The sequence below is a fragment of the Nannospalax galili genome, unplaced genomic scaffold (genome assembly GCF_000622305.1).
Source record: "Nannospalax galili isolate Female #2095 unplaced genomic scaffold, S.galili_v1.0 scaffold54, whole genome shotgun sequence".
Classification (NCBI taxonomy): domain Eukaryota; kingdom Metazoa; phylum Chordata; class Mammalia; order Rodentia; family Spalacidae; genus Nannospalax; species Nannospalax galili.
This window is the reverse complement of record NW_008341028.1, coordinates 11,704,796-11,731,283: the sequence shown is the minus strand read 5'-3', so window position 1 is coordinate 11,731,283 and position 26,488 is coordinate 11,704,796. Positions and strand designations below refer to the sequence as shown.

Here is a 26,488-nt window from a genome sequence, read left to right as displayed (position 1 = left end):
CCCCCCCCCCCCCGTCTTTGTCGCTTGCTTTTCTCAAGACAGGTTTTCATGTAGCACAGGCTAGCCTTGAACTCCTGATCCTCCTGCTTCCTCCTCCTAAGTGCTGGCATTCCAGGCAGGCACTATCACACTCATTCTTTATTTTCCATCTGGACATTCTGCCTCTGCTCTTCCCTCCTCCTGGGATGCCCTCCCCACTCTGTCTGTGAGTGCCTGGTCTGCCTCTCTCTTGGAACCTAAGAGGTCATGCATGCAACAGACATTCTAGCATCATGAGTAGATGATAACACTTATACACATCTTTATACACAGCATCTCACTGGACCCTCATAACAGGAGGAAGTAATTTCTTAATTTTCTACATAATTAACTGTGATCCCAGGAAGCAGAGGCATGTGCCCAAGAACTGTGTCCTTTGCTGGAAGCTCTTTCTGCTGCCCCAAGATTTGGAAAAGCGTTTGTCTAACATGCATAAAAACCATAGGTTCTATCTCCATCACTGCATAAACCAACCAAGCGTGGTAGCACATGCCTACAATTCCAGCACTCAGGGAGTAGAGGCAGGAGGATCAGAGGATTTGATGTTTGCCCAGAACAAAAGGTGGCTTAAGAATCAGTGCCAACAGGTCACCGCAGGCTTTTCATTCTCAGTGGAAAAGTGCACCTTTGCCTTCTGTGTGAACTCAGATTCGCTTGTCCAGTCCTGAGTCACAGTTTCACTTGGCAGCCCCCCCGCCCCCCACGCCCTTGCCAGGTTCCACGAGGCGAGACACTAGCTGATTGAGAAGGACAGAGGTTCAGGGAGCCAGGGTGGGTGAGATGCCTCACACTCCACCTTGGAGATACCATGTAAACCAGAAGAACACAGAGTATAAACACCCTCACATCATGTGCTCTTCCTTCACATGCTGTAGGATGTTTAAAAGGTGCCATTTATCACCAAGGGTGGGAGTGGGGGAGCAGGTTGTTAATGTTACTTATACAATCTCCAAAGCTAGCTTAAACAAACACGGCAACCGGGTGTTGGACAAGGCGCCATGATTGATTGATGGGGGTTTATTAAGCATGCAAAGCCGCCAATACCTACATGCTCCCTGGACCAGAGCCAAAGCTATTACATGATGAGCTATTACATAACCTCAGTGAATGGAATCTGGGCTGTCCACATCTCTTCTGCTTCCCCACTCTAACTTTTCTTGGCATCAAGAGGGTACTTGAATCATTGGAATGTAAGTTCACTCCTCCATCTTCTCCCTTTTTAAATGATGGATGGGCCTTGTGATTCAGAGTGAGGGGAACTTAAAATAGTCATTCATGCACCAAAAACATTCCTCAAACCTTAAGTTCTACTGTCTTGTGGAAAGCTGACTTATTTTTCTATTTATTTTATTTTTAATTATGTATTTGTATATGTGTGTCTGTGTGTGGGTCTGTGAAAAGGAGTACAGAGTACAGGTGCCTGCAGAGACCAAAAGAGGGAGTCCGATTCCCTGGAGCTGGAGTTACAGGAACACGGCTGCTGGGAACCAAACTCAGGTCCTTCACAAGAGCAGAACATGTTCTTAACCACTGAGCCGTCTCTCTAGCCCCAAGTCTGACCTATTTTCAGCAGGCTGCTTGATGAAGCTGCAACAGGATTGCTAGCTCATGACTCTACATGGAAGTGGTTTTCTGGGATGAATCCAGATGTCAAATCAATCCTCTGGATAAAACGCAATTGAGCCCAATAAACTGTAGTGCACACAATATAAATTTAAGGCAAAATATATTAATCCAATTACCATGTGAAATCCTTGGTTGCTCTGCCAATTTTTTGCTGTTCTATTGTGATGAGAGTTGTCTGCCCAGTGCTGCCCACCATTGCCATTCCTGATTTAGCCCCCTAAGCTGCCCCTCAAATCACTCCTAAGGTCAGCCCCTGACTCCTGGGGGAGACTGCTCACTGTCCTTAGCCTGGCCTCACAAAGAAATATCATCCCCCCAAAATTTCAGAGATGAAGATCAGCCATACGGAGCTTTGCTTCCTTAAACATTCCTTATGAATTAAACATTCCTTATGATCACTGATGAGTGATCCTGAGTTGGAAGCGTCACTTTCAAGTCACTAGCCAGTTAGGAATCATTTACAATGTGAAAATCTCGGCTTCTAACAGTCTGGAGTTCAAAAGTAGAATTTAGAGGACACTTCTCCCTGTTCTATTGCTGTTTTTCTTTAATATGAAACACTGTACAATTATTTGAACTCTTAAACTCATTCCCCACATTTTTTAAAGACAGGTTCTCCTTGTAGCCCCAGCTGACCTGGAACTTACAATGTAGACCAAGCTGGTCTCAAACTCACAGGGATCCAGCTGCCTCTCTGCCTCCCAAATGCTAGAATTAAAGGCATGTGCCACCATGCTTTTATTGAGACAGGGTCTCATATACCCTAGGCTAGCTCCAAATTCAATCTTGAATTTCAAATTGTGCCTACATAATTAGCAATTAACCTTGATAACTGCCTGAAAATTTGGGATATTCCTTAAACAGGGATGAGATTCTTTCTGGTCCCCCTGTCTTCTCCTGTATGTTAGGGTTACAGGGGTGTGCCACCATGCTTGGGGATCAAACCCAGGGTTTTGTGCATGCTGGGAAAGTACTCTACCAACTTAGCTATATTCCCAGTCCCCCCTGTTTTATTTCTGGACCACCTAAATATGACGGAGCGTGCTGGTCAATGAAGTTATGATAGGTGGTGGTAGTGGTGGTAATGGTGGTGGTTGTTCAGCATGCCAAAAAAAGAATGGTAGAACGAATTGACAATTGGACATTACTCATTGAGCAGTGGACCCGTAACAACTGTATCTGCTTAGAGAGCAACAGCATGGGTGCCACCTGAGAATTTGCATCTAAAGGATCAGAAACATATGCCTACCTCCTGGGGCCATTCAAGCACAGAGGACACTGTGAGAGGCCAAGAGAGACCCAAAATAAATAGTGGCAATCACAGAACAGGAAAGAAAGAGAAAAGTGAAAATCTAGAAATGTCTCTTGGGTTCAAGAGAAATGAGTGTGAACTGCAGTCCAGGGCCAATTAACGACATTAAAGAAATACAAATTCTTGTATATACTCTGTTACAAAGCAATAGGTTAAAGGAACCTCCAATAGTTACTTGCTGGTAAAGGCCAGACTTGCGGCTGAGAGGCGATGCCAACGCACGTGACTTCAGAACCTGATGACAGAGCTCTCAGGGCAGAGCTGACCACAGCTGGGCTTCGAAGCAGAACAGCACAGGTACCAACCATGGCTGCTAGCTGAATTCTATCTTGCTGCAACAGATACAGTCTCAGATGCAGACAGGAAATACAGTAAAAAACAGAGTGAAAAATAGATGTCAGAGATGGTCCAGTGTTTTAAACTATCCTTGATTCAGTTCCTCAGACACAGTGTCCCCATCAAAAAAAAAATCCCTAGGTTAAAAGATTACCTTAAGAGGAATAAGGGAGGTGGTTCAGTGGGAAAAATGTTTGCCATACAAATGTGAAGGCCTTGGTTCAGTCCACAAAACCCATGTAAAATAGCCAGGCATGATGGTATACACTTGCCAATCCAGTGCTGAGGTGACAGAGATGGGCAGACATCTGGAGTCTGCAGGCCTACTTGGTGAACACCAAGTCAGTGAGATGCTCTGTCTCAAAACACAAGGTGGATGACACCTGAGGAATGGCATCTAAGGTTGAAATTGACTTCTGACTGACACACGCACATACATCCTCACACACACCCCTGCACCCAGGCAAACATGCACCTACATACCTACATATATGTTCACACTCACACACACACACACACACACACACACAGGATTATACTTAAAAAGGAGGCCTTCCTCTGTCAGGCCTCCTAAGCCTTCTTGCAATCAGCTATATATTGTTGGGTTTTTCTTTACTTTTAAAATGTGATCCCATGTTAGATATGTACAATGGCATGTATTCATATTTATTTGCCCTAGCTTCTCCTCCATCACTGTATTTTAAGAATCAGAAGCCTGATATAGACATTGGTAGTAAAACTTACGGCATTACCTGTCTAACTTACTGATTATCTAAGCATCTCACCCCTGGGGCTGGGGATGTAGCTCAGCTAGTCAAGTATTTGCCTATCATACATGAAACCCCAGCACTACATACACTGGATGTGGTAGTGCACATCCATAATCCCATCATTACTAGAGGTAGGGACAAAAAGATCCAAAGTTCAAGGTCAAACTTTACTATGCAGTGAGTTCAAGGCTAGTTTGGGATACATAAGACCTTGTCTCCTCCCAACACAGACACACACAGACACACACACACACACATGCACACACACAAAATAAATAAAAAAATAAAATAAAAAGAATTTCATCCCTGTCCTATAAGGGATATAGGTTCATCCCAAATTTTCAAGCAACTAGTGAGATCATTGCTACCTATATAAGCATGATTTAAACAACTACAGAGCTGCAGAAGCAACAGATGTGTTACTATTTCTCCTTTCCATGTTCATGAAAGACATCACTAATCACTCACCAGATACTCATTGAGCCTAGCTCATCATTCAGGCCTGGCACGAACGAGAAGACCTGTTTATTGTAAGTTGTGTACTATATGCTAAGAGAACAGTCAAAATGGTAAACATGTAGCATGCCCCATACCACAGGAATCGGGTGATGGTAGGAGAAATAGTCACAGGCTGGTGAAATGAGAATCCAGAATGAAAAGCTAGCCGCTTTTTATCTGAGTGGGGATCCTGCGTCTTCATGTGAGCAGGGTTCCAAAGCCAGGCTATAGATAATCACTCTAGGGCCAACTACATGGACAGATAAGAACGGGTGGAGGCTGACTTCACCCGGGTACAAGGAGGAGGCACATTTAGACCCTTCTTCATTGAACTATACATATACATGGGATTTTCCCTTTAAGCCTTTGAAAGCAAGTCCCACTGACTCATGGAATATTCTCTCTGCTATTTCTAAGAAATGGAGACTGACAGGGATGGGTGCTTATTTAACTTTGAGGAATAAATTATGTCAGTTGGGGAGAATGTCTGATAAGTTTGTGAAAGGAGTGCTGACTTTCCAATTTAAACATAAACTGCCTGTCTATTGGTCAGTTTCTAGCTGTAAGCTCTCTCATTCCAAAAATCCTTCATTGCTGGCCAGATAGGAATATCTCAGCATCCACGCAAGATGCAAGGAAAGATCTAGGCCACTCCTTAAGGACACGCTTTTCCACAACCTGATAGCCTCTGGGAGAGTAAGAGGAGAGTGCCATGAGAGATTAAGACAGAGTCTCAGGTGCCACAAGTGCTTAAGACAGAATCCCAGGATTTCCTGGAAAAGTCTTGATAGCCTTCATGTACAAACACATTTGTTTTTAAAGAAAATGAATCAGTCATAGCTTGGTTGCATGAGGAGGAAGTTCCTTAGTGGCCCCTGAGGCACACAACTGCTGTCAGCTCAGCAGGCTATGCTTAGGTAATAGGGGTGTGTGTGCATGCGTGCACAATTGTGGGTGTGGATATGCATGCATGCACATGTAACTATGGGTGTGGGCTTGTGGCACATGTGTGGAGGTCAGAGGACAACCTCGGGTATCAGTCCTCAGGTACCTTTTACCTTTTGTTTGAAACAGGGTCTCTCACAGGCCTGGAAATTTGCCTACAAGCCTCCAGGGATCTTCCTGTCTCCACCTCCCATCTCCAAGTGCTGGGATTATGGGCATGCACCACAGCTCTTGGATTATTATGTGGGTTCTGGGGGATCTGAGCTCAGGTCCTCACATTTGTAAGACAAGCACTTACTGTCTGACCCATCTCCCCTGTCCTCATAACCTTGTATTGAATCTATTTTTTTTCTGTGACCTGGACTGTCCATATAATCCTTATGAGCCCCTACATCCATAGACTGGGCCCACTGTGGCATAAGACATCAGGTCCATCCATCCGGACCAGCCACACTTCCAGGTAGTCCTTGCAGAAAGCTGACTTCTGAGAAGAGGGAAATCACAGGTTTGAATGTCATTATTTAATATTTTACAATGGGCTTAAGTTCTATGCTTGGTTTCAAATCCCTAAAAGTATTTATATTCAGACGAATCTGCTTATTACATGTTGAAACACACCTCGAGGCTTTCCTTCACTAATTATCCAGAATGACACTGGTTCAAGTGCCAGGAAAGAAACTGCTGTTACAAGAAGCATTTAACCTTCCAGGATACCCCAGAGCAGGGGCAATTTTCTCTCTCCAAAGATCTTTCCTTTTCCACATCCGAAATTTTCCTTAGAAAGGTATGTGATTCCATAGGCCTCCTCCTGCATTCACCTTCCTCTCCAGGAAGAACAGTAGCGGCACGCAATAGACATGTTCTAGAGACATTCTGCATCTATAATGTGGGGGTGTGAGGAAGGGAGCTAGTTCACTGAGTAGGAATACAAAAGCTGGAAAGAGGGAACAGAGTCATCAAAAACTCCTTTGACTTCTCTTACACAAAAGGCGGTGGCCTATGTACATGCACACTGTTCATGCAGAATTATACCAACAGAATGACTGGAAGCAGAGGGGAGCCGCATGGCCCCATCCACAAGGAGACCCACTGGCACAATCTTCAGAAATGCACACACATCAAGAAAGGAAGAACATCACCCCCATGTTAGATCACAATTCTAATCATCCTCTAAAGGTGTTAAGAAGCCCTCCAAGGGGCTGGGAGGTGGCTTGATGGTAAAAAAAAAACAAAAACAAAACAAACCTTGCCACTCAAGCATGGGTTTGGAATCCTAGAATCCATGTAAATACTAGACAGGCATGGTAGCCACCTGTAATTCCAACACTGGGAAGGCAGAGACAGGGAATCCCAGGAATGAGCTTTCTAGCTGAAGTGGTGGTATCAGTAAGCTCTGGTTTCACTTGAGAGTCCTGCCTCCATGAATAAGGTGGGGAATAATCAACAAAGACACCTGACATCAGGTCTCCACATGTGCTCACATATACACACACACATGCACCTACACACACAAGAATGTGCATACACCCACATGAGCACACTACACACACACAACACACACACACACACACACACACACACACACACACACACAAAGGCAAAAAACAAAAGAAGAAATAGAAAACAGAGACGAGGAAGAGGAGGAGGGGCAAGGGAGAGGAGACCCAGCAACACAGCAGCAGTAACAGCTGCTGCTCGTGTAGCTTAAGGATGAAGTGACTGTTGACAGGTAAGGTGGGTACTCTGACTCAGCCTGAGTTTCCTCCACATCCGCTGGTCATTCAGGCATCTGCCACAGCACTTGAATTTCCTTTCTAGGAATTTCTTCTATTTTTCCTGTAAGACTGTCAACCATGGTGTACCAGCATACACTAGCCAAGAAGTGGGCATGCGGCCTAGGCCAAGCTACTTAAGAGTCTGGTGTCCCCATAAGCTAACAAAATAAAATCCCAATGCCAGGAATGGAGTCTCTTAAAGTAGTTGACAAGGGGGCCCACAGAGCCTTGAACAATACTGCACATTGCCCCTGCTCTTGGTTACTCATCAAAACTTATGTTAAGACTCTATTACTGAAGACACTACATACATGAGTTGTAAAGTAAACAAGGGGAAATCAAGCTGGTACTGACTTCAGAGCCTCATCTCTACTGGCTAGCTTTCATAGTGCTGGAAGGTGCTATGCATGCTACCACAAGGAAAAAATAATCAACCTTACCCAGCCATGAATTCTGTGAAATACAAAAACTGGCCTGGAAAGATAGACCCACCTGTGTAATAGTGGCATAAATATTATGGGAGTAACCAATCACATTCTCATTGCATTGAAGGTCTGCTTCATAGGATGGTGCTCATACCTGACATTGAAACCTGAGGATAAACAGGTCATAGCACATAGGGGACAACCTAATATTAGTTTTCTACTAAATAGTTATACTATTAAACTGATTCCTAATGACTTACTATTATACCCATAGATTAATGCATCACTCAACTCTCACCAGAGAAACTTCCTTATGCAGCAGATGGTGATTAACACAGAAACACACACTGGTCAATGAGCAGAGAACAAGAGGCTTCAGAGCATTTATCCATGAATAGATCACTTCTATCAAACTTCTGCCTCCCAAGGCTCAGGGATCATTGTGGAAGAGAAGGCAGAAAGATTGTTAAGAGCCAGAGGAAGTGGATGACCACAAGAAAATAGTTTTCCAGACAGCTGGTCATTTACTCATGTCTGCCTCCCAAGGCTCAGGGATCATTGTGGAAGAGAGGGCAGAAAGATTGTTAAGAGACAGAGGAAGTGGATGACCACAAGGAAATAGTTTTCCAGACAGCTGGTCATTTACTCATATGAACTCACAGCAATGGTGACAACATACACAAGTCCCACACAAGCTCAAACCAGACAAAATCTCAGTATAGACACGGGGAAATAGGTAAGAAACCCCAACCCTTCCTAAGGAACTTCTGGCAACCAATAGCTGCTGAAAGGGGGAGAGGCAGTCTCTTTCAAGGGTGTATTCTTGGTACGTTACCCAGGTTCCAGTGGATGGACCCACACTTAAGGACATTTAGGGACACAAACTAGAGTCTATAGGCTTTCTTATACATATATGTATATGCATATATAATACAGTGTAGAACCCTCCTCCTTGGACCCCTCCCCTGGACTCCCTAGACCCCTGCCCCTCTTTAGGACTAACTGCTTTATTCGCTTCTATAAATCGCTTGGCTTGAGGGAGCCAGAGTGACAAACTGCACTGGCTCCATTTTGACTGATTCCTCCATTTTGTGATGTCTCATGGTCATAGACTAGACAAGCCTGGGCATGTCCAGGGGGCCCAGGCAGGTTTAAGGCCTTATAGGAATAAACAGGATCCTCTAGCCCTAAAGCTAGCAGTCAGTACATTCCACAGCCCTGAAGGTAGCACCCTCCAAGGCTGCACCCTTTGTAACCAATCAGTTCAAAAGTATGTTGGTGCGTGTGGGCTCTTTAAACCAATTAAGATGAGACTCTGTCATTCCCCTCCTTCCTTTGTCTAAAACCTATAAAAAGCCCCTTCCCTCTGCGATTGGGGCTATCAGATGGATCTACCACGTTGGTTTGGTCTGAGAGTCCAAGCTCGAGCCCAGATAAAGACTCTATGTTCTTGCATGCTCTCTGGACTCCATGGAAATTCTTAGGGACCTGTTATCTGGGCACAACACAGTACATTAAATTGGGTGGGGGGTAGTAAGGGGAGGTGTGGAACCATAATTCCTGTTGGTTCTCTGAGCTGGGTAGTCTTCCCATAAAACTCTTTCGTGTTAGAAAAACCCAATAAAATTGGTGTCTCGGTGTCTCTCTCTCTCTCTCTCTCTCTCTCTCTCTCTCACACACACACACACACAAACACAGAAACACACATCGCAGTAACTTCTCTCTCTCTCTCTCTCTCACACACACACACACACACACACACAAACAAAGAAACACACATCGCAGTAAAAGACACATTCAGCTTGTGTCCTCAGATCTGGAACTCTGTTGAGGATTCCCTAGGCCCAACAAATCCCTATGGTTTTTAGGGAGTCTAAAAAATGGTACTATGTATGTGAACCCTTTTATTTTTATCAACAGGCAATTATGGGGTAGACACCTATGACCTCAAACATTGATTTTGAGATAAGTTAGTGTGGTAAGGATATTTAAATTCTATGTTAAGCAATTGTAAAACACAACACATTATCATTAAAGTGACTATAGCCAACTTACTATTCAACACCTCACAATGTGCTCCTCCCATCTACCTGAAAGTTTGTACTCTTTGACAATATTTTGCCTTTCTCTACTCATCTCCTACCTCCTCAGACTCTTGTAACCACCATTACGTTCTCTCTATGCCACTGTGAGTTTGAATTTTTACATTCCACATATAAGCAAGACCATGTCATGTTTTTCTGTGTTCATCTTATTTCACTTCCCACAATGTGCTCCAATCCCCTCCCTGATGGCACAAGTGGCCTGATTTCCTTTTATAATGCAGAATAGCACTCCATTTTATACACACACACACACACATATATATATATAATGTTTTCATATCATGTTTATTTTATACACGCTCATTTGACGGCAGGCACTTAGAGTGTTTTTATATCTTGGCTAATGTGAATAGCACTTCAATGAACAGAGGAGTGCAGGCATCTCCTTCTCATGATGATTTCAATTCCTTTGATTACATACATAGAAACAGGATTACTAGACTGTACAGTAATTCTTGGCTTTTTGCGGAACCTCCATACAGTTTTCCACAATGACTCATGAACTTACATTTCCTCTTCTCCATAGTCACACAGCCCCATGCCATCCACAGAGCCCCATGCCATCCACACAGTTTCATGCTATCCACATGTAGGATGAACCATGTGTACAATCATCAGAGATGCAAATCTAGCAAGAATGAAAGAAGGCCACCCCCATGTTATGTCAGAATTTCAAGGGTGCACCAGGTTTGCTTTATCCACATCCTCTAGCACTTGCTAACCTTCAGCTTTGTTATGACAAAGTGTATTATCTAGCAGATATGAGGTGGTGTCACATGATAGTTTTAATTTGCATTCCCTAACATTTAGTGATGTTGAGTATTTTGCAATATATCTGTTAGCCTTTCATATGTGTTCTCTTGAGAAATATCTATGCCAGTCCTTTGCCTGTTTTTAAATTAGAATGTTTTCTGCTTACTAGTTAATTTGAGTTCCTTATAGAAACTGGACATGAGTTCATTATCTCAAGCACAATTTGCAAATATTTTCCTCCAACTATGGATTGCCTCTTCCCTCCCTCCTTCCCTCCCTTCTTCCCTCCTTCCTTCCTTCCTTTCTTTCTGTTGTTGTTGTTGCTCATTGTTTCCTTCACAGGGCTCCCTAGTCCCAGCCTGCCTGGAACTCTCTAAGTAGACCAGGCTGGCCTTGATCTCACAGAGATCCACCTGCCAAGTGAGTGCTGGGATTAAAGGTGTGCCCACTACACTCAGCATTCTTCTCTTTCTTGACTGACTCTGATGAAGAAGCTCTTCAAGTCTGATGCAGTCCCATCTGGTATCTGGTGCCTGTGTTTCCTGAGGTCCTAGGTACGAAATCGAAGCCAGGTCTGTTTCCTCCATCCTTCCTTCCAGTTGTCTTGTAACTGTCCCTCTGCATTTTTGAGTCAATTTTCCCTAAAATTCTCTTGCTCCTCCAACAGCACTTAGAAAGACAATTTCAAATAAATGGGGGATGGGGGGTGTATCTTAAACTACTTTTTACAAGGATGACACTTACACTGGCTCTAGCTGTCACCTTCCTGAAGTGAAAAGAGAAAGGGAGAAGGGGAAAGAAGGTAATTTTAAAATCACATTTTAGATGAAGAAAGAAAAGTTTCTACTGAATTTTATAACATATGACCTGTTGATAATTATACTCTTTAGATTGAGTTTCAGAGGAAAGAGGCATCTTTGTTCGAGAATTACAGCCATATACAAGTCAGGAGCTAATGAAGGTATAGTTCCCATAACATATATGCCCTTGAGGTGAGTCTAAAATAGAACCATACTTGGACAATATAAGAAAGAAACTCCAGAGCTCTTCTTTTCTGAGGTGTGTGTGTGTGTGTGTGTGTGTGTGTGTGTGTGTCCTATTAGCCTGAGAATAATTTTTAAGTATAATTTATACACAATAAAATGCATAGGTCACAAGTGTGTGGTCCCATGAGTTTTGACAAATACAAACACCTGTGTTAACAGTCATGCCAGTTATGGTAGAGAACAGAAGGTTCCATCATGTTCCACCTATTCCTCCCTATCACCTGCGGAGGCAAACACTGGAATTCTTTCACCATAACCTATTTCCTCCCATCCTACAACATCACAGGAATGGAATTAGACAGCATGTTCTCTTGTGTCTGGCTTACATTGTTCACTATAATATTTCTGGGCTTCATCCAGGTTTTCCTATGTATCAATAGCATGTTCCTTTTTGTTGCCAAATAATACTCCATCGTGTGAATGTACCAAAACTAGTGTATTCAGAATCCTGTTGATGGGTACTTGGTTTGTTTCCAGTCGAGCTATTGTGAAAACAAAAGGACTGGGAACACTTTTGAGCCAATGCTGTTGTGGACATTTGCTTGCTTTCATTTGTCTTCAACAAAGTAATTTTTTGTTAAAATGTGAAGATGCGTTCTTTAGTCGTGTGCAAAAGAAGCAATAATGCACATTCTATGGGAAGAAAAGGAAGTACCCATCTTGAATCGTTTCTTTTAGGAGAGAACAGGTTCACAGTTTCTATTAAACTCTTCCTTCCTCTGCACAGACCTCCTTCTCTGAAGCTACATACACCCTCATCTCTATACCATTCTAAACAAACCTTTTTCTTTCTCCTTAACCCAGAAAATACTCTCAACATGCCTTCTTTGTGGCAGACCCTTTTTATGGGATGGCTATCCTCCCTGGTTACCCTCCTTAACTTTTTTCCAGTAGTGGAATGGGCAACATTCTAGAACATTCTTGAATGGGTAATTACCCACTCAGGATTTATTTTCTGAGTCCTCATTTTCCCTGAACTCTTGCAGCATTCAGTCATGTTGACCATTCTCTTTAAAATGCTTCTTCTTGGGAGCTGGAGAGATAACTTAGTGGTTAAGGGCACTGGTTTCTCTTGCAGAAGATCCAGGTTCAATTCCCAGCACCCATATGGTGGTTAACAACCATCCATAACTATAGTCCCAGGGGATCTGACAGCCACTTCTGACCTCCACAGGCATCACACAACATGGGTGCACTTACATCCATATAGCTAATACATTCATACACATAAAATAAAAATAAATAAAATATTAAAATATTAATAAATAAAATATTGAAAACGCTGCTTTGTGACCCATACACACCAATGTCAAGACTTCATGGACAAACTTCCAAGTTTGAGTGGCTCTATCATTTGCTAGCTGGCTGATCTTGGGCAAATTATTTATCTATTCTGTACCTCTATGAAATGACAATCATAACAGTATTAGCTCATTAAGTTACCATGAGGATAAATGAGGGAGCACCTAGAACTACGTCAAGTACATGAATAGCAGGTGTTCAATAAAATATAAGTGAATTTTTAAAATCATCTTATTTGATTCTCATTGTCTTAGTCAGTGTAGGCTGTCATAACAGAATACAAAACTGGGTAGCGTAAACAATAGAAATTTATGTCTCACAGTTCCGGAGCCTCGAAGTCAAGATCAAATTACTAGAAAGGTGGGTTTTGTTCCAGGGCCTCTTCCCTTCCCTCTTGGTACCTGCCATCCTGTGTGCTCACGTCTCTTCATAGAGAGACTGCTAGTGTGTATTCCTCTTTTCATGCAGACACTAACCTATCTGATAAGCCCCCACCCATCCACTAGACCCCATGCTTAAACGATAATTGTTTACTTAGAGTTTCCATTGCCAAATAGATCCCTAATGAGGATTAGGGCTTCAATACATGAACTTCTGAGGGACTAAAACATTCAGTTCCTAACATTCACTGTAGCGTATGTATCAGGAGGATTTTATAAATAATAAGTTTTATTAGTGTAATAAATTATATATTTCTTTTTAATACTTTGGGATTATTGTACCCTGGTGACTCTCCTACCCACTGGACCATCTTCCCAGTTTCCTTTAATGGTTGAGCCTTTTCTTGTATCCCAGGCTGACCTTAAACTTATATGTATCCCAAGATGACCTCCCAAGTGCTGTGATTAGAAGCATGTGCCACCATACCTGTTTTTTTTCAGTGCTACAGATCAGATCCAGGGTTTCATGCATGCCAGGCAAGCACTCTACCAACTGAGCTATACCCTAGCCTCTTACTTTGGCTTTGTTGATATGATATAAAGCTCATTGCCTGGCCTTTATACAATCCACTTTATGATTCCAAATGCTGCCAAAAGTCTTATCCAAGTATCTTACAGAGGTCAATGACTATAAATATGGGCCGACAGAACTAAGGAATCTCCCTAAGCCAGAGTCTCACATCCTTACCTTCCTGCTGGACTTCTTACTACCTGAGGGTTCAACACTGACTCAAAGGTAATGCGTAAGAAAACAAAATCAGCCTTTTGTGTTCTCAAAGAGGTTGTCCCCCAAACTTTGCCTTTTTTCCTTAGTAAGACCCCCAACCCTGAAGTAGACATGGGAAGATAGTCCCCAGCATGTATGAGAAAGTCTTGAGAATGGATCTTGTAAGGGCATTCTAGATGCATCACCAGGGCACTGGGGACTGCCTTATTGCTTTCCTAAGGTCCCCTCTGTCATTTCTGCCTAGAGGCTAGGAAACAGCTTAATGTCACAACTTAGCCTATATCTCCCTCCCTCATGTCTCAGGGTTTTGATAACACCATGTGTTTTTGCCAGCAGCACACCTGGGCACCTGGCACCAACATTCCATCTCTGCCTCTGTAGAGATTTAATCAAAGGGAAGAACTTGGTAGAGGTGCCTTGGCACCTTGTGGATATAACAGACTATGTGCTACGATTAATATTCCCTGGAGCAAAAGCTACTGTTCTTGCCTAATAAAAGTCACTGGGATTTAAGAGAAAGAATTGCATTGGAATTTCGTGCCTGTGCTAGTCACTGAGCCTATTTCTCCTACTGCTCAGTGTACGGTGGGATGGTGCCAACCTGCTCCCTTCGAAGTGAAGTGTAGCATATGATTTGCCTTGGCCCATGAGATGTGAGCAGAAACAGTAGAGACCCTCCTGGAAGAAGCTTGAAGATCCTGCACATGATCATTTGTCCCGTTGCCCTGTCCCAGTGAAAGCCTGGATTGAGATGCAGCTCCTGCCAGCCAGGGACTCCAAATCAGCAGGACATGTACTACATCGCCCATGGAGTCTGAGCAAGAGAAACTTTAGTTAAGGTGAAGTCATTAGGACTGGAGTTTGTTACTGTAGCATAAGCTAGTCACTCCCTACAAAAGTAATTGCCATGTTCATGTCACCAGCAGGCTCTGATTTCTGACTTGGCCTCACCTTTGGCTTTTAGAACTCTGCTCTCTTTAACTTAGTTCTAAAGGCACACTTAAGCTACACAAACACACATCTGCCCCTATGGCTATGGCTTAAGACTGATCTCTGAATTGTGGGTATAGCTCAGTGGAGGAACACTTAGCATGCACACCTGGGTTCCATTACCAACACCAATAAATAAGTAAATAAAAAGGGCTGATACCTGCTGTGGTACAGTCTGCAAAACAGCAACCTAGCAAAACCTGACACTCCAGTGTTACCAGTCCCTAAATCCTATGAAACAGGTACAGGAGTCTCTGCTTATTCCTAGTTTTATTGTCCAGTTTCAGTTACCCAGGGTCAGTCCTACTTCAAAACTTATTACATGGAAAATTCCAGAAATAAGCAATTCATAAATCTTAACTGCATGCCATTCTGTGTAGCATGGTGAAATCCGGCACCATTCCTCGCCACCCGTCCTGGGACATGAATTGTCCCTTTGTCAGGCAGAGGCATACAATATACACTTCCCACCTGGTCTCACTTGATAGGTGCCTCAGTTATCAGATAAGCCGCCACATGGTAGTATCACAATGCTTGTGTACAAACCTTGCTTGACTTAATAAAGCCCCACAGCACAAGACTGCTAACACGAGCAACTGAGAGAAGTCAAAGCGAAGCCATAGTGTGCTCCATGAAGCAAAAATACAAAAGCCCAAGAAAAAAACAAAACAAAGACTTGGGACAGGGAAGAGGACACAGTAGGCAACAGCACTTACAGTACAAGCATGAAAACCTGAGTTCAAATCCCCAGGACCCAAATAAAAAGTCAGGAATGGATGCACGTGCCTGTACCCCAACATTGTGAAGTGGAGACAGGAGAATCCCTGAGAGCTCGCTGGACAGCCAGGCTAACCAAAACGATGAGCTTCTGGTTCAGTGAGAGATCCTGTTTCAAGGGGATAAGGCAGAGGGTGATAGATAAAGGTACCCAATGTCCTTCTATGGACTCTGCATACATATGCACAGGTGCATACACCTGCACACTCACACGTGCATACCACACACAACATACGACATGCAGAAGAGCGAGCGAGCGAGAGAGAGACAGACAGAGAGAGAGTCATATGCTGTGGTTGCTAAGATAATAGAACAATATGTTTTAAGAGGGAAATCATATTCATACAACTTACATTGAAATATACTTCAGTATATTGCTATAATTGTTTGTCATAGCATGTACCTATAGAAAAACCATTGTGGTTTGAATGTGAAATGTCCCCATGGGTTCACTTGCTTCAACACTTGGTCTCTAGATGGTGACACTGTTCAGAAAAGTTCTAGACCCACTGGAAGTAGATCACAGCCTTGAGGCCTTATAGCCTGGCCCCACTTCCTGTTTACTCTCTTATTCTGAATCTGAATGCAATATGCCAAGCCAGCTTCCTGCTCCTGCCACCATGACTTCCCTGACTGTTGCTGTGTCTTCCCCACCATGATGGATAACATCCCTCTGGAGTTGTAAGCCAGAATAAAGTCTTTCTCCCTTAAGTTGCTTTTGCCAGGTGTGATGGTTTGAATGTCCCCCACTGTATAAAGAAAATGCTGGGAGGCCAAGAACCCTGAGAGGCCACTGTGTGAAGCTATGAAGGTAAAGTCTGTAGAGACCTCAAGATGTCAGAGATGCCAGAGCCATGAGACATCTGCCAAGGAAAGCTGCATACAGGGAGCGGTACCAGCCTGAGAGAGAGACGGACATCGCACAGCAAAGCTGTGTGCCCTTTGGAAGCAAAGTCTCATGGAGCTACTGTACTTGGTATCTGCCCTGCTGGTTTTCAGTCTTGCTTTGGTCTGGTATTTCCTCAATGTGTCTCCATTCCTTCCTTTTGGAACGAAAATGTATATTTGGTTCCATTGTATGTTGGAAGTAGGTAATTTGCTTTTGATTTTACAGGGGCTTACAGTTAAGAGATTGCCTTGAGTCTCAGAAGAGATTTTGGACTCTGGACTTTTGAATCCTGTTGAGACTGTTAAAAGACTATGGGGACTTTTAAGGTTTAACTAAATGCATTTTGCATTATGATATAGTTATGAGTCTATCAGGGCCAGGGAGTGGAATGTGGTGGTTTGAATGAGAATGTCCCTATAAAATGCAAGCATTTGAATACTTGGCCCCAGTTGGTTGTGCTGTTTGGGGAGGGTCATGGAAGCTTTAGGAAGTGTGGCCATGCTGGAGGAAGCACGTCACTAGGGGCAGGTTTTGAAGAGTATACAGCCATGCTTACTTCCAGTCTGGCTCCCTCTGCTTCCTGTGCCTGCTGGAAGCTGTGAACTCAGCTCTCTGCTCCAGCTGCCTCCTGCCATGCCTCCCACCATTACGGACTCTCTCTCTCTCTCTAGAACTGTAAGCCTAATAAACTCTTCCTTTTATAAGCTGCCTTGGTCACAGTGTTTTATTACAACAGAAAAGTATTTTATCACAGCAATGAGAAAGTACACAAGACAACATAATATACAGGATTCGGTACAATCCAGTGTTTTAGGCACTGGAAACCTGGAATGCATCTACCATCCATAACAGGAGACTGACTACTGTATGATTTGCTCCAGTGTCAGCAACTTCTTATTGAACTGTTCCATTCTAAGCTATGTTGACCACATTATATATTGTCCAAGCCAGGTATGCGAGTGAAAGAAGACTAGATGACAGCTCCAAACCTTTATCCTCCTAGGCAAGCAAGGACACAGAGACATCCTGATTTCTTCTTCCACTCCTTTTACATTCTTAAGGTCCAGGGCTCTGAGAAAAATTCCTAGAGGCATTATCTGAAGATAGGTCATTGTATCCGGGAAATGCGATTAAAGGCCTAAGAAGAACCATCTGGTGAAATTAATGTGTTTATCAGAGCTTGTTCTCCGCTTTTACTATTCTATGTGGCATGGGCTGAATGCGTGCAGCTGTTTTCCTAAGTAGGCACATGTGAATAGCAACAGACATCCAGACACAGCTCAGAGCCCAATGTAAAATCCAGTGTCAAGCCTAAACACCCCACAGAAACATTAGCAGTGTCTTCCTCCCACTGCTCAGCCTGGGAATCGTTTGAGAGGAAGAAGAAAGTCAAGAAAACAATCTTAGCAGAAAAAAGAAGAAGAAGAATTATTTAAACAAAGCCAAAGTAAATGTAACTCCAGTAGCCATGGGCTCTTTCTCTCTTAGGTACATGAGAAATACCATTACCAGTAAATCTTGAAGACAGCTAAATTTTCTAATGACACATTGCAGAAGATGGCTGATAAATCTGGGATCCTTCTGCGTTCTCTTTTGCTTTGTAAAATACCAGGATTTGAATTAACCCATTAAAATCTCAGTGGCTTATAGTCATCACACACATACTAGAGTGTGTGTGTGTGTGTGTGTGTGTGTGAGAGAGAGAGAGAGAGAGAGAGATATGCAGGGGGCTCACATGCACCCGTACATATATATGTAGAGGCCAATGTTCCTCGGGGGGTCATGCAGCTTGTTCTTTGAGGCAGGGTCTCTCACTGGAACCTAGGGCATGCCGATTAGACTAGGCTGGTTATCCAATGAGCCCCAGAGCCTGGCTCCATCTCCAGTGCTGGAATTACAAGTACATGCTACCATGCCTGGTCTTTTCTGTTTTGTGAGTGCTGGGAGGTGAACTCGGGTCTTCATGCTTGCAAAGCAAGCACTTTACTGGCTGAGCTAGCTCTCCAACCCCAATATTGATTTTTGCAGAAGAATGTGTTCAAGTATCAGGCCCAATCCCCACTTCCCTTCTCTGCTTCGTGGGATGTAGGTCCCTGACAACAGGGCCAGCCTGAGCTAGCCCAAGGACACCTCCCCCAATGCCTAAAACATGGTTCACGGATAGAAATGTGATTAGATAAGATCACCATACAGTTTTTCTGACACTGAAAGTCACTGGACATGTGAGTTTCTTAGCACAGTGTAACATAGCACACAAGGCAGTCGGCAACAGAAATCAACTCTCACAGCTCTAGAGGCCACAGATCAATGTCTAGGTGTTGGCAGGGTCCTGCTGACATGTCTGGGTGAAAAATATTTCCATGCTTCTTCCTGGCTTCCAGCAGTTGCTGACAATCCCCAGTGCCCCTGGCTTATAGCCCCAGCACTTCAACCCATCTGCCTCTACTTTAGCTATATTCCCCTCGTCTTTACACTGAGTTCTTACATGTGCCCCTGTGCCTGTTAGGCCAGCAGTCACAGCAGGTAAGGACCACCCTGCTCTAGTATGACCTCTTCTTAACTTATCTGATTACAGCTGGAAAGACTGTTTCCAAGGTCATATTCACAGGTACCAGGGATTAGGGCTTTAACGTATCTTTGGTAGGACAGAGGAAAGACTCTCTCTCTCTCTCTCTCTCTCTCTCTCTCTCTCTCTCTCTCGTCATCATCATCATCCAGCTATATGCTCAAAGCCACATAAGCCCACTGCTTACCTGTGTGAGAAAGAAGTAGACAGAACCAAGCATTGAAGAACCATGGAAAATGCAGGGGTCCTGGTGCTGTGGGCACTGGACTGCAGCCAATCGGAATCCCTGCTCACCCCTTCAATTTCTTAGTAATGTGACCAACAGAATTCCTTTCTTGGTTAAATGCATTGAGTTTGGATTCTATCAGTTACAGCCAGAAGATAACTGATATTTCCAGTAAGAAACAGTGCTGTATAATAGGAACTCAAGTAGTTATCCATAATTTGGGTCTGTATTAGTTTTTAAAAATCAACCACTAACCTGAGCATGGTGGCACCTGTAATCCCAGCACTTTGTGGGTGCGGCAGGAAGATTAGAAATTTAAGATCATTCTATGCTATGAGTTTGAGGCCAGCCTGGATACATTAGACCTTGTCTCAAAAAAAAAAAATCAGTCTTGAGTTGATAGCTGTTTGAATTGATAGGTATATGGACACTTATACTAGTGTTTTTACTTTTAACTATGTTTGAAATTTTCTCTAAAAATAAATTTAGACAAATGTTCAATTAATAAGTCCTTTCAGTTCTCCTTTAAAGTACAGCACAAATCAGTACAGCACAAATCAGGAGGAAAAATAAACAGAGAAGACAGAATGATACTTAAACCAGACAAGAGCAAACTTCCACAAGAACAGCTGCAAACATCAGCACAGTGATTTCTTTGTGGCTGCCTAGAACTCTTAATATCAAGATCCAAGTCTATCAGGCTCTGCAGTCTTGGCCAAGTGGCTAGCTGCTGACAATTCTGTCCAGGCAGAGAAGATCCAGTCCACAGCTTCAGCTCTGGGGGGACAGGGGTGTGCACAATACCTGAGCAGGGTGCTCTGCTGTGGGAATGCATCTTTCCTTCCAGTTAATCACAAGACAGCAGCTAGTACGCATAAGTCTAGCAATAAAGTGCGAATGTGGCTCAGCCAAAACCCCAAGTTTCTCAGCCCCATTTGAATCATCTGGGATCTTAAAAAAAAAAAAAATATCTAGAAGCCCAGGTTGCATCCTAGACGAATTAAGTTGCAATCTCTGGAGGGTGGGGCTCAAGCACTAACATTTCTAGAAGGTTCCTCAGTGGCACCACTAAGTGCCTAGGGCCGAGAACATTGCCTTGCGTAGACCTGGACCCATCATGGTGACATGTCTCACTTCTCCAGGGCACCTCCTCCTACTCCTCAGAACAAGCTACTTCGTGAACGACACACCAGGAGATCCCAAGGGATCCACAACCTGACTCTTCTCCCTTTGTTTATCCAACATCATCACCATGACAGAATATCACAGTCAAGGATGCCTAACACACAGAAGTTTATTCTCACAGTTCTGGAGGCTGGAAGTCAAAAAGCAAAATGCTGGTTGCCAATAATCATGGTGTTATTACCTGACTTACAGGTACATAAGTTTCTGCCTTCATCCAAGCTTGGTATTCTCTGTGCCTGTGAGCTTTCTCCTTATGAGAACACTAGGCATCCTAGACTATAAACCCGCCCAACTTCAGTACAGGCTTTACCTAGGTAATCATATCTGGGATAATTCAACTCTCCTTTCAAATAAGGGTGCATACTGAGACTCTAGAAAGAACACAAATGAGTGGGGCACACAATCTAAACCAGTGCATTCTTCCTTATGCATATGAAGTCTTCACATAAAACCACACAGAATCTGCATAAGACCTAGCTAATTGAAAGTACAATACCTTTTTAAAATAAAATTTGTATTTTGAAACCATTTCAGAGTTACAGAACAACTTCAAAAATAGCACAAGGAAACCTCTATACCCGTCACCTAACTTCTTCCAATCCTATCAAACCATGGAGGATTTATAAAAACCTAAGACACGGACACTGGTACAGCACAGTGAACTGAGCCGCACACTCAGCCTATTTCCCAGGTTTCCCAATGATGGCCTTTTTCTATTTCAGGACCCAAACTAGAATATCATCTTGAACTCAGTTTAGTATTTTTAAGAATGGAAATGTTCTGACCTCTATCCAAAGAATCAAACTTCCCTTTAAACCTCCTTCCCTAGCTCACCCTCTAACCCTGGACCCACCCTTGAGTTTGCATTCAGCTGGCTCTTGGTCTCATCTGTTTACTGTTCTCTTTTGGGTCTGATACATCAATTTTTTTAACCAAGTTTGTGCCTAACAATTTTGAGGTCATGAGGTCATCTGAGAATCAAACAGAACATATGAATTCTCCTTAGAGAAAAATGCAGGCTTTGCATCTAGTTTCAGGGCAGTGGATATTGATCTCTTTTGCTTGCTACCAAAAGGCAGGGGTGGCCAATAAATACCTGTTTTGGTGATACTGGTCTGGCTCCTGAGTGTTAATTCTACACTACTATCAGCACGTCTCACCATCAATGTCTCCTGAAGCATTTTCCAGACCCTGGATGCAGCTGCAATATTCTGGACTGTGGGTTTTGTTCACTCCAGAAGCTCCAGTCACTGCCTCTGGGTGAGGCTGAGAATTGATAGCCAGGCAAAGAGCTCCACTGTGCAGCTGGACTCCAGTCAACTGGGCTGTCAGTGTAGAAACCCCATGAGCTTTACTGGACCACTTACTGCTCCTTGGCCTACCTCTAAGAACCATCTCAGAACTGAAAATGTCTCAGTCCAAAGTCCTTACCATGTGAATTTTAATAAACTAACATGAATCTTGCAGTATCCACAAGTGCTATCAGTTTCATATTGTCATTGTGACATGCAAGGGACCTTGGTCTATTTTCCTTTATCTTTAGAAATAGTGTGGGAGGTCACCCATACGAGAACATCATAGCAATAATTAACTCCACATGCTTCCTTAAGTTTACACTCCAGCCTTTCTAACAAGTATCATGGCTCACTCACACCTCACACTTGAATCTCCTGTTCCATCCAATTCTATGAACCCTGCTCTGTTCTCCTTCCCCTGCTATGGGAAAACTTGCTTATTTCAACCCATGTCCCATGGTTCAAGATAGTCCAGTTGTCACCTGAGCTATGCAACAAATGGTAAAGACCCTTGCAGCCCTCTTTGCTCTGTGAGTCACATTTTCTCCAGCCAGGATCACCTCAATGCATCAGCATCAACCAGAAAACAACAGGGTTAGAAAACAGACAGAAATAATTCCTACCAACAGGACTGAGTCAGCAAAACAGACCCAACTGTCTTACCTTCTGCAAATGGCTCCCATTCATAAAACCGGCCCATGAATGGTTTATTGTTGTAGGATGCACACTGTACTTCCCGGATACTTCTGCTGCTTTCTGGACATACCTAATAAAGCAGATGTGAAGTCCGAAGTTAGTGTCCATACTTTCTGTGACCCTAGTCAAATCAAAGGATGCCTTTCAACTCCTGATACCAGGCCTCCTCCAACTAAACCAGGGTTTCTGAAATTTTGCTGGTCATTATCATTAAAAATTTGAGGGCTAGGGGGTGTAGCTCAGTGGTAGAGCTGCGTGTTTAGTATGCACTGGGCCTGGGGTTGCCTACTACTACTTAAGTAAATAACATAATTTTAAAAATTTAAATGCTGGAGAAATGGTTCCGTCAGTAAAATGCTTCTGTAGCATTTTGTCAGATCCCCTGGAATTGGATTTATAGACAGTTGTTAGCTGCCATGCAGGTGCTGGGAACCAAACCTAGGTCCTCTGCAAGAGCAGTCAATGCTTGTAACTGCTAAGCCATCTCTCCATTTCCCCCCCTCCACCCTCTCCCCTGGCCCCAGGTTGATTTCTTGCAAACCACTGTCTCGAACCTTCTGCTGTCAACTGTTGGGTGGCTCCCCTCCTTCAGAGAGGCCACCCATTTTCATCCATTTGACTTTGTGGGTGCCCTTCCCCTGGCACAGAAAAATGCCCACAGCTAACACATTTGGAGCCCTAAGCATGGCCAGGCCCTTTTTAAATGACTGTCACAAGTCACTCATTCAATCCTCACAGCCACCAGTGAGGTAAATACTATAGTTTTACAGATTTCTCATAAATGAATCCAACTGGGCGGAGAGGAGATGTGGAATCTAGATTCAAATCCAGGTAGGGTGGCACCTACCATGCTCTCTTGCCTTGTCCTCCTGATCTCTTGTCATCTACATTCTGTCCACCCTCCGAAGCAGGAGCTTTCAACCTTCAGCACACAAGCAAAAGAATCCAGAGATCTTGGTCCCTGGATCCCTCCTAAGGGATCTCTCCTCAGTAAGTCTGGGATGAGGTCCAGGAATCTGCATCTTATCAAGTTTATCCAGGTGACTCTGATACTCAAAGGAAACAGGCGGCTGCTTGTGGCTTATTTCTACCTAGTTTGTACACAGCAGCATGTGATATGAAGGAAGTATGAAAAATAAGATCAGACCCTCTAAATCATATTGTGGATGAAATATGATTTATCTTTTTAAAAATACTCAGCTACACCCTGTTTGAATGTAGTGTACGTGTTTTATCTGAAAGGAAGGGAACCAAGCTGCCTGGCCTCATACACGAGAAAGCACTGTGGATAGAAAGTCTCTGGAATAAACTGCTAATAGCTCAAAGTCTTTGAGGGCTTATAAAGAATTCTGCTGTAAGTCACTCAAAGCATCAGATCTCCCAGAAGATGAAAGAACAGAGGGAGGAATGAGGCCTGGCAGGTGGGACCATACCCCGCTTGGTAGGGGACAGTAGAGGGAGGCTGCTGGTGCCCACCTCGGGGTGGCCTAGAGCCTGCTGTGGCCTGATGCAAACCATATGGAGCAAGACTCCATTTGAAGCAGAACATGGTGGAAATTGTTGTGGAAAGGGACAGGATGGACAGGAAGTGTGGGCTGAGCTCTAACAATCCACAAGGAATTGATTGACTGGGGCAGCACATCTCCGAGCCCTCTGGAAGCCTACCTACTGGCCACCAACTACAGCCTCCCGACACCAGCAGCTCTCTCCAAGAAGAGATTTGACTTTGGAATTTTTGTTTGTTGTTTGTTTACTTGTTTGCTTGTTTTGTTTTATTTAGGTTTTATTTTTGAGACAAATTATCAAGTAGCTCAGGCTGGCCTCAAATTTGCTATGTAGCCAAGGCTGTCCTTAAACTCCTGATCCTCCTGCTTCCATCACCCAAGTGCTTATATTACAGGTGTGAACTACCACACTCAGCTAAGATCTGAAATAAGATGTTTTTCATGCACCTCTTCAAGAGCCAAGTTCAACTAACATGTGATCAGTTAGTTGACTTGGAGAAGGCATTGTCCCTGCAACAGTCCTCAAATCCTTCTGGGAATGAAAAAGAACCACTGAGGATCTGTTTAAAAAAGAACAGCTTCTTGGGCAGGAAAGATGGCTCAATGGCTAAAAATGCTTGCTATCAAGTCTGATGTCCTGAGTTCAATTCCTGGGACCCACATGGTTAGGAGAGAACTGACTCCCCCAAGTAGTCCTCTGACCTCCACATACATTCTGTGACACAAATGTGCATGTGTGTGCATACACATGCATATGTAAATAAAGTAAATATGTAATTTTAAATAAACAATAAAGTAAAAGTAAAATAAATAAATGAATGAAATTTTTAAAAAATATAGCTTCTTGGGGCTGGAGAGATGGTTCAGCAGTTAAGAACACTGACTGTTCTTGCAGAAGACCTGGGTTCGAATCCCAGCACCTACCTGGCAGCTAACAACTGTCTGTAACTCCAGTTCCAGGGGCTCTGACAAACTTTTCTGTCTTCCACGGGCATTACATGACATGGGTGCATTTACCTACATGCAGGCAATACACGCATACACATAAAATAAAAATAATAGGGGCTGGAGAGATGGCTCAGTGTTAAGAGCACTGACTGTTCTTGCAGAGGACCAAGGTTCGATTCCCAGCACCCACATGGCGGCTACAAACTGTCCTTAAGGCAATACATTCATACACATAAAATAATGAAATAAAAATAATAAATAATATTTATATATAGTTTCTTGAGCTTCCTCCTGCAACAAAGGGTGATGATCAAAGAAGGCCACAACAGGGCAAAGATTAGAGAATAAGAGACTTCAGAGTGCTCAGAGTGCATATCCCTGGATAGGACTCCCATAATAAACCTTACCTACCCAGGGCTCAGGGACCATTGCAGAAGAGGGGGAAGAAAAATCGTAAGAGGCAGGGGTGGTGTGTGACCACAAGGAAACACAGTCTTCCAGGCCTCTGGAACTTGCTCAAATGATCTTGTAGGAATGGTGGCAGCAAGCACAAGACCTATGCAAACTAAACCAGACAAAAACCCACCGAAGAACTGGGGGAAAGGACAGGAGGCCCCAACCTTAGCTGAGGAACTACTGGCAGCTGATCACTGCTGGGTGAGGGAGAGCTGATCTTCTTTAAGGGAGTGATGCTAGATATGCTGACCAGGCTCCAGTGGATGAGCTCACACCAAAAGACGTCTGAGTACACAAACTTGACTCTGTAGGCCTTAACATATATGACAGAATGCATGAAATTTGTAGGCAGGATACAGGGGATGGGCATAGATAGAGGAGGGGGTCTAAATATGACTAAGATGCATTGTATGAATTGCATAAAATTTAAGAAAAATATACATTAAAAAAAATAGGGCTGGAGAGATAGCTCAGCAATTAAGAGCACTGGCTGCTCTTGCAGAGGACCTGGGTTTGATTTCCAGCACCCACATGGCAGCTAACAACTGTCCATAACTCCGGTTCCAGGGGAATCCGACGCTCTCTTCTGACCTCTGTGGGCTTTGCATGACATAGGTACACTTATATACATTCAGGCAATATGCATATACATAAAATAAAAATAATAAACAAAATGTTTTAAGAAAGAAAAAATACAGCTTCTTCAGATCGATTAGAAACACATATGCATCTTAGTGTCAGTTGTATTAAAAATGAATTTTTCTATATGAAACTGTATTTTAATAATGAAAAATGGAGATCTTTTTTAAAGATTAAAACCTCATTTGCTTTTATGTCAAATCAGGTAGATTTCACT

The 26,488-nt window shown here is 43.3% G+C and overlaps 1 protein-coding gene across 1 annotated transcript in view; it reads right to left on the bottom strand.

Annotated features, from left to right (window-relative positions):
- The window catches only part of Thsd4 (thrombospondin type 1 domain containing 4), a 694,930-nt gene that overhangs the window by 514,567 nt on the left and 153,875 nt on the right, over positions 1-26,488 (bottom strand). The window contains exon 6 of the mRNA XM_008836407.3: positions 22,691-22,793. Within this exon, the coding sequence (XP_008834629.1) occupies positions 22,691-22,793 (103 nt within the window). The remainder of the gene's footprint in view (positions 1-22,690; positions 22,794-26,488) is intronic.